This window comes from Ictalurus punctatus, chromosome 5 (assembly GCF_001660625.3).
Source record: "Ictalurus punctatus breed USDA103 chromosome 5, Coco_2.0, whole genome shotgun sequence".
Lineage (NCBI taxonomy): Eukaryota > Metazoa > Chordata > Actinopteri > Siluriformes > Ictaluridae > Ictalurus > Ictalurus punctatus.
In genome coordinates, this window is record NC_030420.2 from 2,185,537 (window position 1) to 2,200,763 (window position 15,227).

The 15,227-nt window shown below is 42.9% G+C and overlaps 1 protein-coding gene across 2 annotated transcripts; it reads right to left on the bottom strand.

Annotated features, from left to right (window-relative positions):
• Nucleotides 1-534: 534 nt before the first annotated feature.
• On the bottom strand, nt 535-14,631 carry ube2d4 (ubiquitin-conjugating enzyme E2D 4 (putative)). Of its 2 annotated transcripts, XM_017467823.3 has the most exons (7): nt 14,366-14,627; nt 9,809-9,872; nt 9,648-9,679; nt 8,429-8,506; nt 8,207-8,312; nt 7,978-8,071; nt 535-7,020 (listed from the first exon to the last, which is right to left on the bottom strand). In XM_017467823.3, the coding sequence occupies exons 1-7, from the start codon at nt 14,387-14,389 to the stop codon at nt 6,975-6,977; spliced, it is 444 nt and encodes a 147-aa protein (XP_017323312.1). In that variant the 5' UTR covers nt 14,390-14,627; the 3' UTR covers nt 535-6,974. The 2 variants fall into 2 exon arrangements, with proteins under 2 accessions (XP_017323312.1, XP_017323313.1); XM_017467824.3 differs by lacking the exon at nt 7,978-8,071 and having other exon boundaries at nt 14,366-14,631.
• Nucleotides 14,632-15,227: the final 596 nt, after the last annotated feature.

Below are 15,227 nucleotides of genomic sequence, written 5' to 3' on the forward strand. Positions count from 1 at the left end.
ACTTCTTTCTCAGGTGGCCTAGACGTGTCACACCTTACAGGATGTGGAGTTGTTTAAACTTCAGCGGAGTTTACATTTCCTCACATCAGCATGTCGTTGTGCGTGCTAGCTGAAACAAGCAGGAAGCTAATGTTAGCCTCAGTGACCAATGATTTATTAAGAGAAAAAGAAAAGGAAAAAAAAAATAGTCAGTTGTTTAAGAAAAAGAAACAGGCCCAGATTCAGAATGGTCTAAATATAATAATAATAATAATAATAAAGTCAACACTGTGTTTTCAGATCTTTCAGAAACTGTAAAATGTCATTTAAGTTGTAAAATGGCATTAGCACACTCTCACTTCAGTGCAAAGTCTGAAGGCATTAAACATGCTGTACATACAGTACGTTTTTACTGGGGAAGATGTGTACACTCTGTATTTATTGATGATTTTTCCGTCAAACTATTCCTTTTTTTTAATATATATATATATATATATATATATATATATATATATATATATATATATATATATATATATATATATATATATATATATATATATATATATATAACGGCTGAAAACGCTCCGAGCTTCGACGATCCGCGCCCCAGGACATTCATCCGACATACGAATGAAATCCAGGAGAAAGTATAAAACCCAAAGGAGCTTTATTCGCTAATGAGAACACCTCCGAGATTAGTTTCAGCCGTTCTGAGAGCTCGAGGCGAACTTCTCTCGGGCTAACACGAGGGTTCGGCGTTAAACGCTTGGCCAGGAGAGGTTAGCATGGCTCAGTGTATGTATGTGTGTGTGTGTGTGTGTGTGTGTGTAAATGAGTGTGTGTTTACTGCATCACTCTCCTTCCAAAAGTCTTCAGCGGGTTAAAAAGCAAAACGTGTTACAGTACAGTTCTGGTTGGTTGGTTACGGCTAGATTTGACTGACGATGATGATGATGACGACGACGACGATGATGATGATGATGATGATGAGAGGCGAGAGCATGGAGAAGAAGATCCCTGATACGGTTGTATGAAGAGTGCAAAGTGGGTCCGTACTGATCCGTTCCAGTGCCGATTAGAGGAGCACGTCACGTCACGTCCGGAGTTTAGTAGTGGATCGTGATGACAAATAAATAGCAAAATACATACATGAATAAATAAATAAATAAATAAACACACACGTCCAACAACAACAAACTATAAGAACCAGGGCTAGCAATGACGACGTGCAGTCTCGTGAGAACAGAATGTCAAGTTCACTAACTGGGGGGGGGAGACAACGAAAAAACAAAAAACAATCCAGACAGAAGCAGCGTTTACAGGATACATTCAGAACCAATCCAAAAAAAACAAACAAAAACAACAACAACAAAAAAGTACAGGATGTTCACCAATGAGTTAACTTCAACATCAACTAGCAACTCAGAAGGCACACTCTTACAAAACATACAAAGGTTAAATCCAGGACTCTAAATACGGACACGTGTAAAACTCGAGCAGTTTTGAAGTTTTAGACGTACACTATACGATCAAAAAAAAAGTTTGTGCACCCCTGACCATCACATTATAGTAACCTCCACTCTCTCGGGAAGGTTTCCGATTAGATTCTTGGGCGTGGCCGTGGGGATGCGTGTTCATCCAGCTACGAGAGCGTTCGTGAGATCGGACGCCGACGTCGGGATGTCGAGAAGCTCCGATTTCACGTCATCCCGGCGTTACGTGACGAGGTCAGGACGCTCGGGTTCTTCCAAACTTCACACGGCGTGTTCTTCATGGAGCTCGCCTAGTGCCCAGAGGCGTCATCGTTCTGGAACGGTGTTTGCGTTCCGGTGAAGGGAAATCGGAAATCTACAGCATGGGAACGACGACTGTGTGGGTGTCCGACTTTGTGGTTGGGTGAAGAACCACGTACAGTGACGGTGTGACGGTCAGGTGTCCACATACTTTTGGCTATCGAGTCGAATAGTCTTATTCGGAGCCGGTTATTAATCTCAAACCAATAGAGTACGTTACAGGATGAAACGACTTTACATTAAACGCCCTTCTCACAAAAAAAAACCCCTTCAAACTCTTAACTAAACATCCAAGAGCGCTCCTGAGGAACCGTCTTTTTTCCTAAGAGCGTCTATCGATTCACAAATCCCGTCGAGGTGTGCCGGGCGCTGAATATGGCTTCCTAGACTTACGCTCGGCCCAAACGCGCAGGATTCATTACGGGAAAGAAAGAGTCGACGCCCCAAACCCACAGAAAATCGAAGACCGCGTTCTCATCGGTTCTCTTAGTCGTGTCGTTAATATTCGAATCGCGATGGACGGAACGACGCGACGTTCTCTCTTCGTCACGAGAGGCGCGTTTCCTGCCACGTTTTCGTCGACGTGTCGAACCGAAACCGGTCGACGCCGGGCCTCGGGAGTGGAAGGCGTTCAGCTTTGCCCCCGCAGACTACCATCAAACATCGCTTTTACGGTTTCGCACTCGACCAGCCAACATCACAAGGTCTGGAGATCGTCGTCACGTAACGACGAGGTATTTAACCCCAGATCATCATCATCATCATCATCATCATCATCATCTGGACCTGAGATCAAGAACAGAATGTGTCCTATTCTCAACATAGTGTTCGATTTTGCGGGGAACTCCCCCCGCCCCGCCCCTAAAGATTCCAAATCTGCCATTTTGCTTCCCAGACACCGTGTATTCCGGTTCCTGGATCCGATGAGAAGAAAAAAAACCCAAGAAAAACAAAAACACCAAATGAAACCAAATATATTTACTAAAATCAACTACGAGTCACTGAGACATGCTGATTCGCAGATGCGGTCTGTCGTACCGGACATGATCGATGCTTGACTGGTCGCTTAACGTTGTTCGGAGAGAAAGCAGGGAGAACAGACCGATTTGTTGGGGCAGATCTCAAGTCCATCGGCGAGCATCGGCTAACCTGGCAAACGAAGAAATGAGTCGATTTGACGTGACTGGCTCTCTCGAACGACACCAAACAGTTCTGAGCTACAGGTAAAACACCTGGTTTTCAGCACGGACCGACGTGTTTTTCAAAGGCAACGTGTAAACGTAACGTAGCGTGGCAGAATCGTACGGGTTCTCCGAATAGGGAAAACAAACGGGCGCTTCCTTAGAGCGCATGGACCGACGGGAGAGTCGAGTGGAAGCTCGACGGTGGGACTAAAACCCGGAGAACCAGCTCACCGACGTTCACCTTCGACTTCTGAGGTACCTCGGGTTTAATAAGCGTTTAAAAATGGCTCCGGACGTTACGCACTGCCGCTTTAAATTGTATGCTCGGTTCTGAGGAAAGTTGTAGCTTTAAGGGCTCTAAATATTGCATACTGCACCTTTAAAATGTACGATCGGATTTGAGGAAAATTGATGTAGCTTTAAGGGCTCTAAATATTTTGTACAGCTGCTTTAAAACGTATGATCGGGTTTGAGGAAAATTATATAGCTTTAAGAGCTCTAAGTATTACATACCGCCGCTTTAAAATGTATGATCGGGTTTGGAGGGAAAAGACGTCGCTTTAAGGGCTCTAAAGATTACATACCGCCGCTTTAAAATGTATGATTGGTTTGGAGGAAAAAGACGTCGCTTTAAGGGCTCTAAAGATTACATACCGCTGCTTTAAAATGTCTGATTGGTTTGGAAGAAAAAGATCTCGCTTTATGGGCCCTAAACATTATATACAGCTGCTTTAAAATGTATGATCGGGTTTTGAGGAAAATTATATAGCTTTAAGAGCTCTAAGTATTACATACCGCCACTTTAAAATGTATGATCGGGTTTGGAGGAAAAAGACGTCGCTTTAAGGGCTCTAAAGATTACATACCGCCGCTTTAAAATGTATGATTGGTTTGGAGGGAAATTATGTCGCTTTATAGGCCCTAAACATTACATACTGCCGCTTTAAAATGCGGCAGTATTTCAAAATTCGGTTTTGGCGAATTTCTGCCCACCAGCTTTCCCTCATCATGCGACAGCAACCAAGCGGGAAGGGTGAAGCCTAACACGCGCTTCCTCGGAGACACACGGAGCCAAACAACCGCATCTTTTCAAGCTCTATCTGCCCTCTTCTGACAGGGTTGAGATCTCGCGCTGCACGGCACACGTCGATTACAACCTCCACGCTCGGTGACTAAGCTAGCGTATAACAACGTTACTTACTATAGATTACTACGCTCTCGCTCGGATTCAACACTTTCGCTCTTTAGCATGAAAAAGGGGGAAAACGGAGTTTGTGTATTCACGGTCCTGCTTTAGCTACGGTATTGCTCCGAGAAGTGTTTTTTTTAGACAAGTAAACGTGCTGAAATTTTAACGGACAAACGTACAAACGTTGGCCTTGATTCCCTCCCACCCCCTCCCCCCACCCCCTCCCAAAAAACTCCCAACACTCACTTAAACATATACTGCCATAACATGCATATGTGGTTTTAGGGCTATAAAATCAGCGTGAGGTGGTGAACGAGAGAGGATGAGGACTTGGCTTGGGTATTGTACGACTGTTCTTAACCCTGTAATCAGAAATATGGGTTAAAGGCAACATTCACAGGAAAAACAAACAAACAAAGAAAACCACTTCAGGAAATAAAAACGCAAGTTGTCCTTGTTATACCGAGTCGCTTCTCACGTGCGCACGTTTCTACCGTACACACTCGAGACGAAATACGGTCGTGTCGCGTCGTACGGAACCTGTGCGTCCCGTTTAATCCGTTCCGGAATCATTCAAACAGTCGCTTTAACGCAAATTAAACATTCGCACGGAGTGTGTTTACATGCAAGCTCACAATACGATGGCGTATCGTTTTTCTGGCCTGGAAATTTTAGCCCCGCCCCTTGCTGCTTAGTAGATGGGAGTTGGTCAGGAACGAATATAAAAGCTTGTGTGTATTATTACGATTTGCAAATTGCAAAGAGACAGCAGAGCACTTGAAGAATTACAGACGATACATTTAAAGCTTCGGATTGCGTTTTTCTGGCCCAGAAATGATCTGCTCCTATCAGTTCGGACAGAAGTATTGTTAAAACGCAACTCGGAAGGCGTGTAGGTTTGGTGGCACGGAGCGTCTGTCGGTGTTCCTCTCACTGGCAGCAGAGGGCTCTAAAACATTACATAATGCTGCTTTAAAATGCATGATTGGTTTTGAGGAAAATTGATGTAGCTTTAAGGGTTCTAAACATTGCATACTGCCACTTTAAAATGCATGATTGGTTTTGAGGAAAATTGATGTAGCTTTAAGGGTTCTAAACATTACATACTGCCTCTTTAAAATGCATGATTGGTTTTGAGGAAAATTGATGTAGCTTTAAGGGTTCTAAACATTACATACTGCCACTTTAAAATGCATGATTGGTTTTGAGGAAAATTGATGTAGCTTTAAGGGTTCTAAACATTACATACTGCCACTTTAAAATGCATGATTGGTTTTGAGGAAAATTGATGTAGCTTTAAGGGCTCTAAACATTACATACTGCCTCTTTAAAATGCATGATTGGTTCTGAGGAAAATTGATGTAGCTTTAAGGGTTCTAAACATTACATACTGCCTCTTTAAAATGCATGATTGGTTTTGAGGAAAATTGATGTAGCTTTAAGGGCTCTAAACATTACATACTGCCTCTTTAAAACGTATGATCGGATTTGAGGAAAATTCTCACACCCCATTTTCAATTCGGTTTCTGCCAATTTCTGCCCACCAGCTTTCCCTCATCATGTGACAGCTACCAAACGGGAAGGGTGAAGCCTAACACGCGCTTCCTCCGAGACACACGGAGCCAAACAACCGCATCTTTTCAAGCTCTATCTGCCCTCTTCCCCATACATGTCCTCACAGACGCCCACAACTGGCTGCATCACTGTGATTGACAGAGTAGCGAGAGAGAGTAAACCCCTCCCAAGCCTTCGGGATTCGAACTCGCGAACGTTTCACCCAAAACGACATCGACATCCTTCATACCGCCTTCCAAATTTTTTTTTCCTCGGAAGCGTACGTGTTAAATATCACCACGTATCGCAAAACCGATTATCGGCACATGCCTAAATACCATCGTTATCCGATTCCGGCACTCACGAAAGTCATCGGGTCTCGGCATCAGATCTCTTCCTGAATTAAACACGCGCGTGATAAAGAAAACTGGATTTCAGTCCCAGTATTCAGCACGTGTACCTCTAAAACTTTTGACACTGTGCATCAAGAAAGAAATCTGTTTACTGAGGACACCGAGTTTCTCCATGAACAGATTACCGTACTGCATGTAAACACACCGGACTGCCAGGAATTTGAAACGTCTTATCGTTTTACCTAGCAAAAATAAAAATCGAAAACAGGGTACCTTTGTCATAGAAGGATTAAATGGGACACGCACGGATACTCCTGAGTCCTGTCCTGCGTTCTCTAATACAGACGTACTGCTTTATTATTTATTTTTAAAAACATTCGATAAACAAAATCTCGCTTAATAAAGAAGAGGAACCGTCGTGTTAATACTGTAACGGGTTATGAAGCGTACCGGGCCCCTGAGTGTAAACTGTTAAGAACAAAATAAAAATAAAACACACACACACACACACACACACACACACGCGTGCGATATGTACAGAAAACGCCCCGGAGACGGTGCGTAGGTGAGCGAAGTCTTTCGCCTGCATCTCCGGTGTCCAGCGACAGAAGACACTGAGAAACAATATGTCACCAAAGCAACGGTCAGAAAAGTCCCGGGTTTGTGGTCGTCCCGGGCGTTTTCCGGGCTGCGCGTATTTCCGGGCGCGGCTCTGAGATAACGGCGCACAGCTGGCGTGCGGTGGTGTTCTCGCGTCTTTCAACCTTCCTCTCTCCCAAAGCGTCGGTGTCGATCCATATCTCTCTCTCTCACACTCACTCACTCGCTCGCTCATACTCCTCGTGTTTAAAAAAGTTAAAACAGGTTCCTCTGTGCGTTCGCTCGCTGTGCCGTGTCTGTGCGGACGTACGCGCTCCTCTCACATGGCGTACTTTTGCGTCCATTCTCTCGCTAGTCTGTTGTACCTGGAGGACGGAAAACAAGAAGAGAAATATATAAATGTATATAAAATCACTCAAAATCACTCGCTGTGAAAGGAAAATAATCAGCCGTGATGACGCGGAGTCACCGTTGCCGCCCGGAAGTTGATTATTTTCCAATAACAGCACGTCCGTCGATTATTATTATGATTAATCTTGTTAGTGGAGCGTCCGCCGTACAAGTCCCGGCGAACGAGCTGTTACTACGGTAACGATAACGTATTAGAACGAGCGCGCCGGTATGAAGCTGTGATTCGCTTCGCAGCCGGAAGCGTTCTGGATATACAGTCGAGTTCATAAGTTTGCAGACGCCTTGCAGAATCTGCAAAAATGTTATTAATGTTTATTTTTTTTAAAAATAAATAAATAAGTAAATTAAAAAATTATTAAAAAGGACAAAAACATTGCAGTACTAAATAATTTATTTTATTTTTTTTTAAAGTTTTAAAATTTTCTCATCCATCTGAAGGCAACCGAGGGACTCGTACACAACTGTTACAAAAGATAAACATTCGATGATGCTCAAGAACGCAATACAATTCGCTAAGAGCAGGGGGGTGTAAACTTTTGAACAGGATGATCGGTGGAAATTGCTATTAATTTGTCTTCTGGGAAACCTGTAAATATCTTATGTAGCTTTGGACGGGCGGTACTAAATGAAGAAAAAAAAAAAGGAGACATTTAAACAAAATAATTTACACCGATCATCCTGTTCAAAAGTTTACACCCCCCTGGCTCTTAATATAACGTGTTGTATAGTGATCCCTCTTCTTTTTGTTGTTAAATAATTAACGTTAAGATTCTGCAAGGTGTACGTAAACTTATGAGCACAACCGTATGTACATATCGACTCACGTGCGTCTTACGTGACGTATTTAAACGCATTCAGCACACACAGCACTGTGGAGTAAACGTGGGACATGTTGTCCACGTCTCACTCACTTTTCTCTGTCGGCTTTGTACGTGTGCGCGATCTCGGGCACTAGAGGGTCATCAGGGTTCGGGTCACATAACAGGGAACAGATGGAGAGCAGGACTGCAAGGCAGGAACAACGTTAACATCATGGCACTTATATAAGCTCAAACTCCGGTCCGAAAAAATGATATTTTGGAATCAGTGGTTTATAGGGTTTTAACGAAGGGTGCCGATAGTTGTGGAGCAAACGCTTACCTTTCGATACGGTGAGTGCAGGAGACCACTGCGAGCGCAGGATGTCGAGGCAGATGCTGCCGTTACTGTTGATGTTGGGATGGTAGATTTTCGTCGTGAACGCGACCTGAGAAGGAAACGCAGGCAAAAACTCAGAGCGCGATGGACGCCGTTCAAGAGCTTGTTTGGTTCCGTCTTAACGAGCAGTTCAGACCACACCGGCTGAGATGTTACACCACTAACCTTGGGAGGTTTAAAGGGGTAGTCTGTAGGGAAGTGGATGGTGAGGAAGAAGACGCCGCCTTGGTAAGGACTGTCATTCTGAGAGAGAACAAAAAACACATGAAATCTACCAGCACAGGTTTAAATACTGTGATGTCAGTCACTGCAGTAACAAAAACACAGCACTGTTCCAGTGAAGGAGGCGTGGCCTGTGTGGGTCAGGCACAGTGAAGGAGGCGTGGCCTCTGTCTGTCAGTCATATTAAAGGAGGTGTGGCCTCTGTATGTTAGTCACATTAATGGAGGCACGGCCTGTTTATTTTAGTCACAGCGAAGGAGGTGTGGCCTGTGTGTCTGTTAGTCAGAGTGAAGGAGGTGTGGCCTGTGTGTCTGTTAGTCAGAGTGAAGGAGGTGTGGCCTGTGTGTCTGTGAGTCAGAGTGAAGGAGGTGTGGCCTGTGAGTCAGAGTGAAGGAGGTGTGGCCTGTGTGTCTGTGAGTCAGAGTGAAGGAGGTGTGGCCTGTGTGTCTATGAGTCAGAGTGAAGGAGGTGTGGCCTGTGTGTCAGAGTGAAGGAGGTGTGGCCTGTGTGTCTGAGCGTCAGAGTGAAGGAGGTGTGGCCTGTGTGTCTGAGTCAGAGTGAAGGAGGTGTGGCCTGTGTGTCTGTCGGTCAGAGTGAAGGAGGCGTGACCTGTGTGTCTGTTAGTCAGAGTGAAGGAGGTGTGGCCTGTGTGCCTTTTAGTCACAGTAAAGGAAGTGTGGCCTGTGTGCCTTTTAGTCACAGTGAAGGAGGCGTGGCCTGTGTGTCTGTTAGTCAGAGTGAAGGAGGCGTGGCCTGGGTGCCTTTTAGTCACAGTGAAGGAGGCGTGGCCTGTGTGCCTTTTAGTCACAGTGAAGGAGGTGTGGCCTGTGTGCCTTTTAGTCACAGTGAAGGAGGTGTGGCCTGTGTGCCTTTTAGTCACAGTGAAGGAGGTGTGGCCTGTGTGTCTGTTAGTCACAGTGAAGGAGGCGTGGCCTGTGTGCCTTTTAGTCACAGTGAAGGAGGCGTGGCCTCTGCACACATCCACTTCAGCAATAGAATATTAGGTCTGTTCTTGTATTAGACCAATAAACCACTACAAAAAGGAGGTTTAATTATAAAATAATGTTTATGTGCATTTTGGCATACGTCAAAATATAAAAATATAAAATGTACATTTAGTCAAAAATTGAGAAAAGCCATGAAAAGAAAAATACGAACTCACCGGCCCCATTATCGTAGCCTGCCAGTGAAACACTGAAAACAACAGAAAACACCGATTACAACTTCTACACACTTTACATCCGTCGCGTTTAATAAGACTGCATGCTTCACATTCGAATGAAGTCATTCATATAAAGACGCATTGATGAATTGACTGCTCACAGTCTTCTCCCACTGGTCCGGCTGAACACTGGGCTGGAGGATCCCTCTGTAGATCCGTCAGCTCCTGTGGACAAAAATCACAGCGTCTCAATCAGCGCGTTCGGGCATGACCAGAACCTTCAAGAACGGGATCTCGGATTACTCGACACGTTTCAGCCAACAACTCCTCTGTGCCAAGAATCCGGAGTAAATTTAGAAACCGAAAGAGCGCGTGTGGGTGAGTGTGCGCCGCTAAAAATAAACCCCATGAACAAAATCACCTTCAGGAGTTATACACGCTAATTTAATACGACCACAACTCCAGCGCCGGAGAAAATGTAATCCCGCGAAATGTGCCGCAAGAAAAAAAAAATAAACACCATGTTCAGAGAACCGGTTTATATAGTTCTCAAAGCACTGCCTGTTTACGGAACACGAGTTCCATGCTGTTTCTAAATGAAATTATTACGCAAACGAGTTCTAAATATACCTCTAACAAACAACCTCCAAATAACTTTTCCACTTATTCCTCAAGCCGTGAATCAGCTGGAAGATTGTTGGCACCCTTGGTAAAGACGGGTGGGGGGGGGGGGGGGGCTTTGCGGTTAATTAGCTCAATCTCGCACTCACATAAATAATACGAACACGTGACCTTTAGCTGCAATACAGTGCATTTATTCTAAGAAAAAAACTACAACTCATCGTAACGGATGAGACACAACTATTGGCACCCCATCTCGTCTTCGTACGCCTGTGAAACAGGAAGTCGCGAGTGACCGCGTAAGAGTCCCTGAACACACGGGTGAACGGAAACGAGCTGGAATATGAACGGGGACGTGCTTCAGTTACATCGTGTTCATATGAACTTCTAGGGGTGCCGTTGATTGGATGGATGGATGGATAGATCAGACAGACGGAAAGGCAGATAGACAGGTAGCTAGAGAGAAAGACAAAATGACAGAGACAGGCAGACAGACAGCTAGATATATATACAGACAGAAGAGACACGAACACATAGAGAGTGAGTAACGCTGAGTGATAGCAAACAGAGAGATGGATAGATTGAGAGAGAGAGAGATTGACAGACATCGAGAAAGGCAGAAAAAAGGCAGATAGACAGGAAGATACGGAGAAAGACAAAGACAAAGAGAGAGAAATATTGAGGGATAGGCAGACAGAGAGATAGATATACATAGACAGACAAGAGAGGTAAATAGATAGACAGACAGATAGATAGATAGATAGATAGATAGATAGATACAGTGTCCTCCGCTAATATTGGCACCCTTGGTAAATATCAGCAAAGAAGGCTGTGAAAAATCGTCTCTATTGTTTAACCGTTTGATTCAAAAATTCACAAACACACTCTGCTCTCATGGATATCAAACAATTGCAAACAACATGGGTTTATCCAAAAAAAAAAAACTTTGTTAAATATAGGTGTGCAACAATTATTGGCACCTTTTTAGTCACACTTTGAGCTAGCTCTCTTTGGCAAGATATCAGCTCGGAGTCTTCTCCTATAACGCCCGATGAGGTTGGAGAATACATGGCGAGGGATCTGAGACCGTTCCTCCGTACAGAACCTCTCCAGATCCTTCACGTTTCGAGGTCCACGCTGGTGGACTCTCCTCTTCAGTTCACCACACAGGGTTTCTATGGGTTCAGGTCAGGGGACTGGGATGGTCATGGCAGGACCTTGATTTTGACCGTAGAACCCGATCCCATTTGAAGTTCCAGTCGTGTCTGCACACTGAAGACGCTCGAGTTTGTTTTTGGATGAGAGTAGAGGCTTTTTTCTTGAAACCCTTCCGAACAGCTTGTGGTGATGTCGGTGACTTCAGATTGTAGTTTTGGAGACGTTCTGACCCCGAGACACGACTAACATCTGCAGTTCTCCAGCTGTGATCCTTGGAGATGTTTTATCCACTCGAACCGTCCTCTTCACAGTGCGTGGAGACGATACAGACACGCGACCAATTCCAGGTCGATTCATAACATTTCCAGTCGACTGGAACTTCTTAATTATTACCCTGATGGTGAAATGGGCGTTTTCAACGCTTGTGCTATTTTCTTATAGACACGCCCCATATTGTGAAGCTCAACAACCTTTTGCCGCACGACACAGCGATATTCCTTGCTCTTACCAATTGTTATGAATGACTAAGGGAATTTGGCCTGTGTGTTACCCCTGTGAAACAGGAAGTCATGGTACAACAATTTCCTGTTCCTAGTCACCCAGGTGTACTAAAAAAAAAAAAGTAAAATATCAATGGGAACATACTTCAAATATATTTTTCTCATACGAGTTCATAGGGGTGCCAATAATTGTTGCACACCTATATTTAACAGATATTTAATGATTTTTTTTTTTGATAAACCTGTGTTGTGTTTGCAATCGTCTGACATCCATGAGAGCGGAGCGTTTTTGTGATTTTTTTTAAACTAAAGATCAATAAGAAAAATAAGACAGACAGACAAATAGATAGACAGAGAGAGAGAGAGGTCAACAAACAGACAGAGACAGACAGACAGACAGATAGATAGATAGATAGATAGATAGATAGACAGACAGACAGATAGATAGATAAATAGATAGACAGACAGATAGATAGAAAGACAGACAGATAGACAGATAGATAGACAGACAGATAAATAGATAGATAGATAGAAAGACAGATAGACAGACAGATAGATAGAAAGACAGACAGATAGACAGATAGATAGATAGATAGATAGACAGACAGACAGATAGATAAATAGATAGATAGATAGACAGATAGATAGAAAGACAGACAGATAGACAGATAGATAGATAGATAGACAGACAGATAAATAGATAGATAGATAGAAAGACAGATAGACAGACAGACAGATAGATAGAAAGACAGACAGACAGACAGACAGACAGAGAGTGAGAAAAATCAGCGATAGATAGATAGACAGATAGATTGATAGACAGAGAGAGAGGTCAACAAACAGAGAGATAGACAGACAGATAGACAGTCAGACAGACAGAGAGCGAGAAAGATCAGCGATAGATAGATAGACAGATAGACAGACTGACAGAGGCAGTCAGACAGACAGATAGAAAGACAGATAGACAGACAGATAGACAGAAAGACAGACAGATAGACAGAAAGACAGACAGATAGACAGAAAGACAGATAGACAGACAGATAGACAGAAAGACAGAGAGGAAAAAGCCTTCTAATGAAAAGAACTTTTAAAATGATTACGATTCATTTGAAATATTTCTGAAAGTATTACATTTCCCACTGAATGACTTTAAAATATTCTAAATCCATCGAGTTATTTAACTCCTCAACCTCTGTTGTGACAATACGGGTTTCTGCGACGTCCCTGCTATCCCTGGATTTTAAACAATAGAAATAATGACAACGATATGCACCACATTATACATTTATATAAACAAATAGCGAATATATTTCAGCTTAACCCCGGGTACAAATAAGCAGCTGCACACGTGAAAAACGTCGCCAGTTGCTCGTATTTTGAATGTTTTACTGAAAGATTTTGATAATCCGTACAAAAACGACTCCTGGACGACTCGTATGAAACCGTTTACAGGGTTTGTTTTTGACGGTTTCCTATAACAAGGCGGTTTTGTTGAGAAGTCGCAGTAGCGCTAGTACGTACGCCAAATTTATCCCAATACTGCTACGACAGAATAGAAACATTTATATAGGACATTATACATGATTTAAAATGTCATAATAAAGATAATATACTGTATTAATAGAAGACACTGGGCAGATTTTCAGCTTAATGAGATCTGATATACTTCGTGCTGTAGAGCTTCATATTCATTTGTGTTTACTGATTTGAAATCAGTAGTGTGTTAAATAAGATGTGAATGTTAGGGATTTGTGTGATTGAGGTGTGAGGTGATGTGGACAGTGTGGTGAATCTGTTAAAAATACCCTCGCTGTCCCACTGGCCCTATTTGTACAGCCTTATATGGCCGTGTCGACATTGAGCGCAGGAGCTCAGTGCGCATGCGCACACCCCACTCACTCCCATTCACTAGCACAGACTACAGCAAAGGATTTTTATTAGTAGTATTATTATTAATAATAATTTTTTTTAAAAAATTGCTCTCGTTTCTTTTAAACGGATTAAACCGACAGATAACTGAATCATCTGTAAAAGTGTATAAAAGCAATCACAATCGTGCGGTGTGTGTGTGTGTAAAAAAAAAACAAAAAAACAAAAACAACCCGATAAATATTCCCGTCACTCGGTAACCTATGGACAATAACACACCGATTATGATGATCAAAACGACCCTGATGTACATTATGGATGACTTCACATATTTTTTCATATAATCACACTGAGAAAATATAATCAGCATTGGGGGTGGGGGGAAATATGTGTGTTCCGTATGCATTCATGACAAAACATTTTGTATTTGTATACATTGAAAACAAATAATAAATGTGGGAATAAATTGTATTTTTTTTTTAAATTGTATATATAATATTTTAAACATTTTGTGGGGGGAAATCCAGACTAAAAACTTCACAATGCCGGCCATGAGCATCAGCTACTCACCTTCTGGATCCTTTTCAACGCCATTTGCCTGGTTTTTTTTATTTATTATTATTATTGTTAGCTAGCTGGATAACACTCGGTTTCTCCGCCGCAATTCGGCTTATTAAAGCGTTATTATGCTTCCCCTGGCTGTACAAACACCTCTACGAGAGCACAGGTCGTAACATTTACGCAGTTTCACAATATCGACAGAGAACGATTTGGGTAATTCTTAACCCCCTTCTCAAACACTCACTGACAGCTTTGCCTAGCGAGCAATGAGCTACTCTCGCGTTACTACGCGACAACAAGGCCCTCCGTTATTCCGTTCGCGAGATTTCAGACTTATGGGAAATGCAGTTCTCTGACTCCACAAACCCGGAAGTGTTTGAATGAAGAATCAGTTTGACCAAAAAAAAAAAAAAAAACGGGGGGGGGGAGTTTCCGTTTCGTTGGTTTGTTTTATTGATTTCACTCGTGTAACTGAATATTATTATAATTATGATTATTATTATGATGATGATTATTATTATTATAAGTTTGTTATTTAGTTTAATGCGAATTTAGTCATCGTGTAGCCAGAAACATGATCTTTTGAAGCTAGTCGATCTACTCCACTAGATGGCGCCCTCGTGTTTCTTTTAAAGGGCAAAACATGGCCGCGGTCCCAAACCGCAAACACACTGCTTGCCGTTGTTACCACAGGGAGAGGACACAGTTTGCACAATTTTGACATACTGTTTAGCTCCTGGAGACAGAGCGTGAACCTCAGACAGCTCCCTACTGGACATTCAGTGTACTACATTAAGGGGCCATTATTTCATAGCCTAAGTATTGTACTTGAATAACAAGTAAATAAATAAAAAATAAAAGAGAGAGAAAT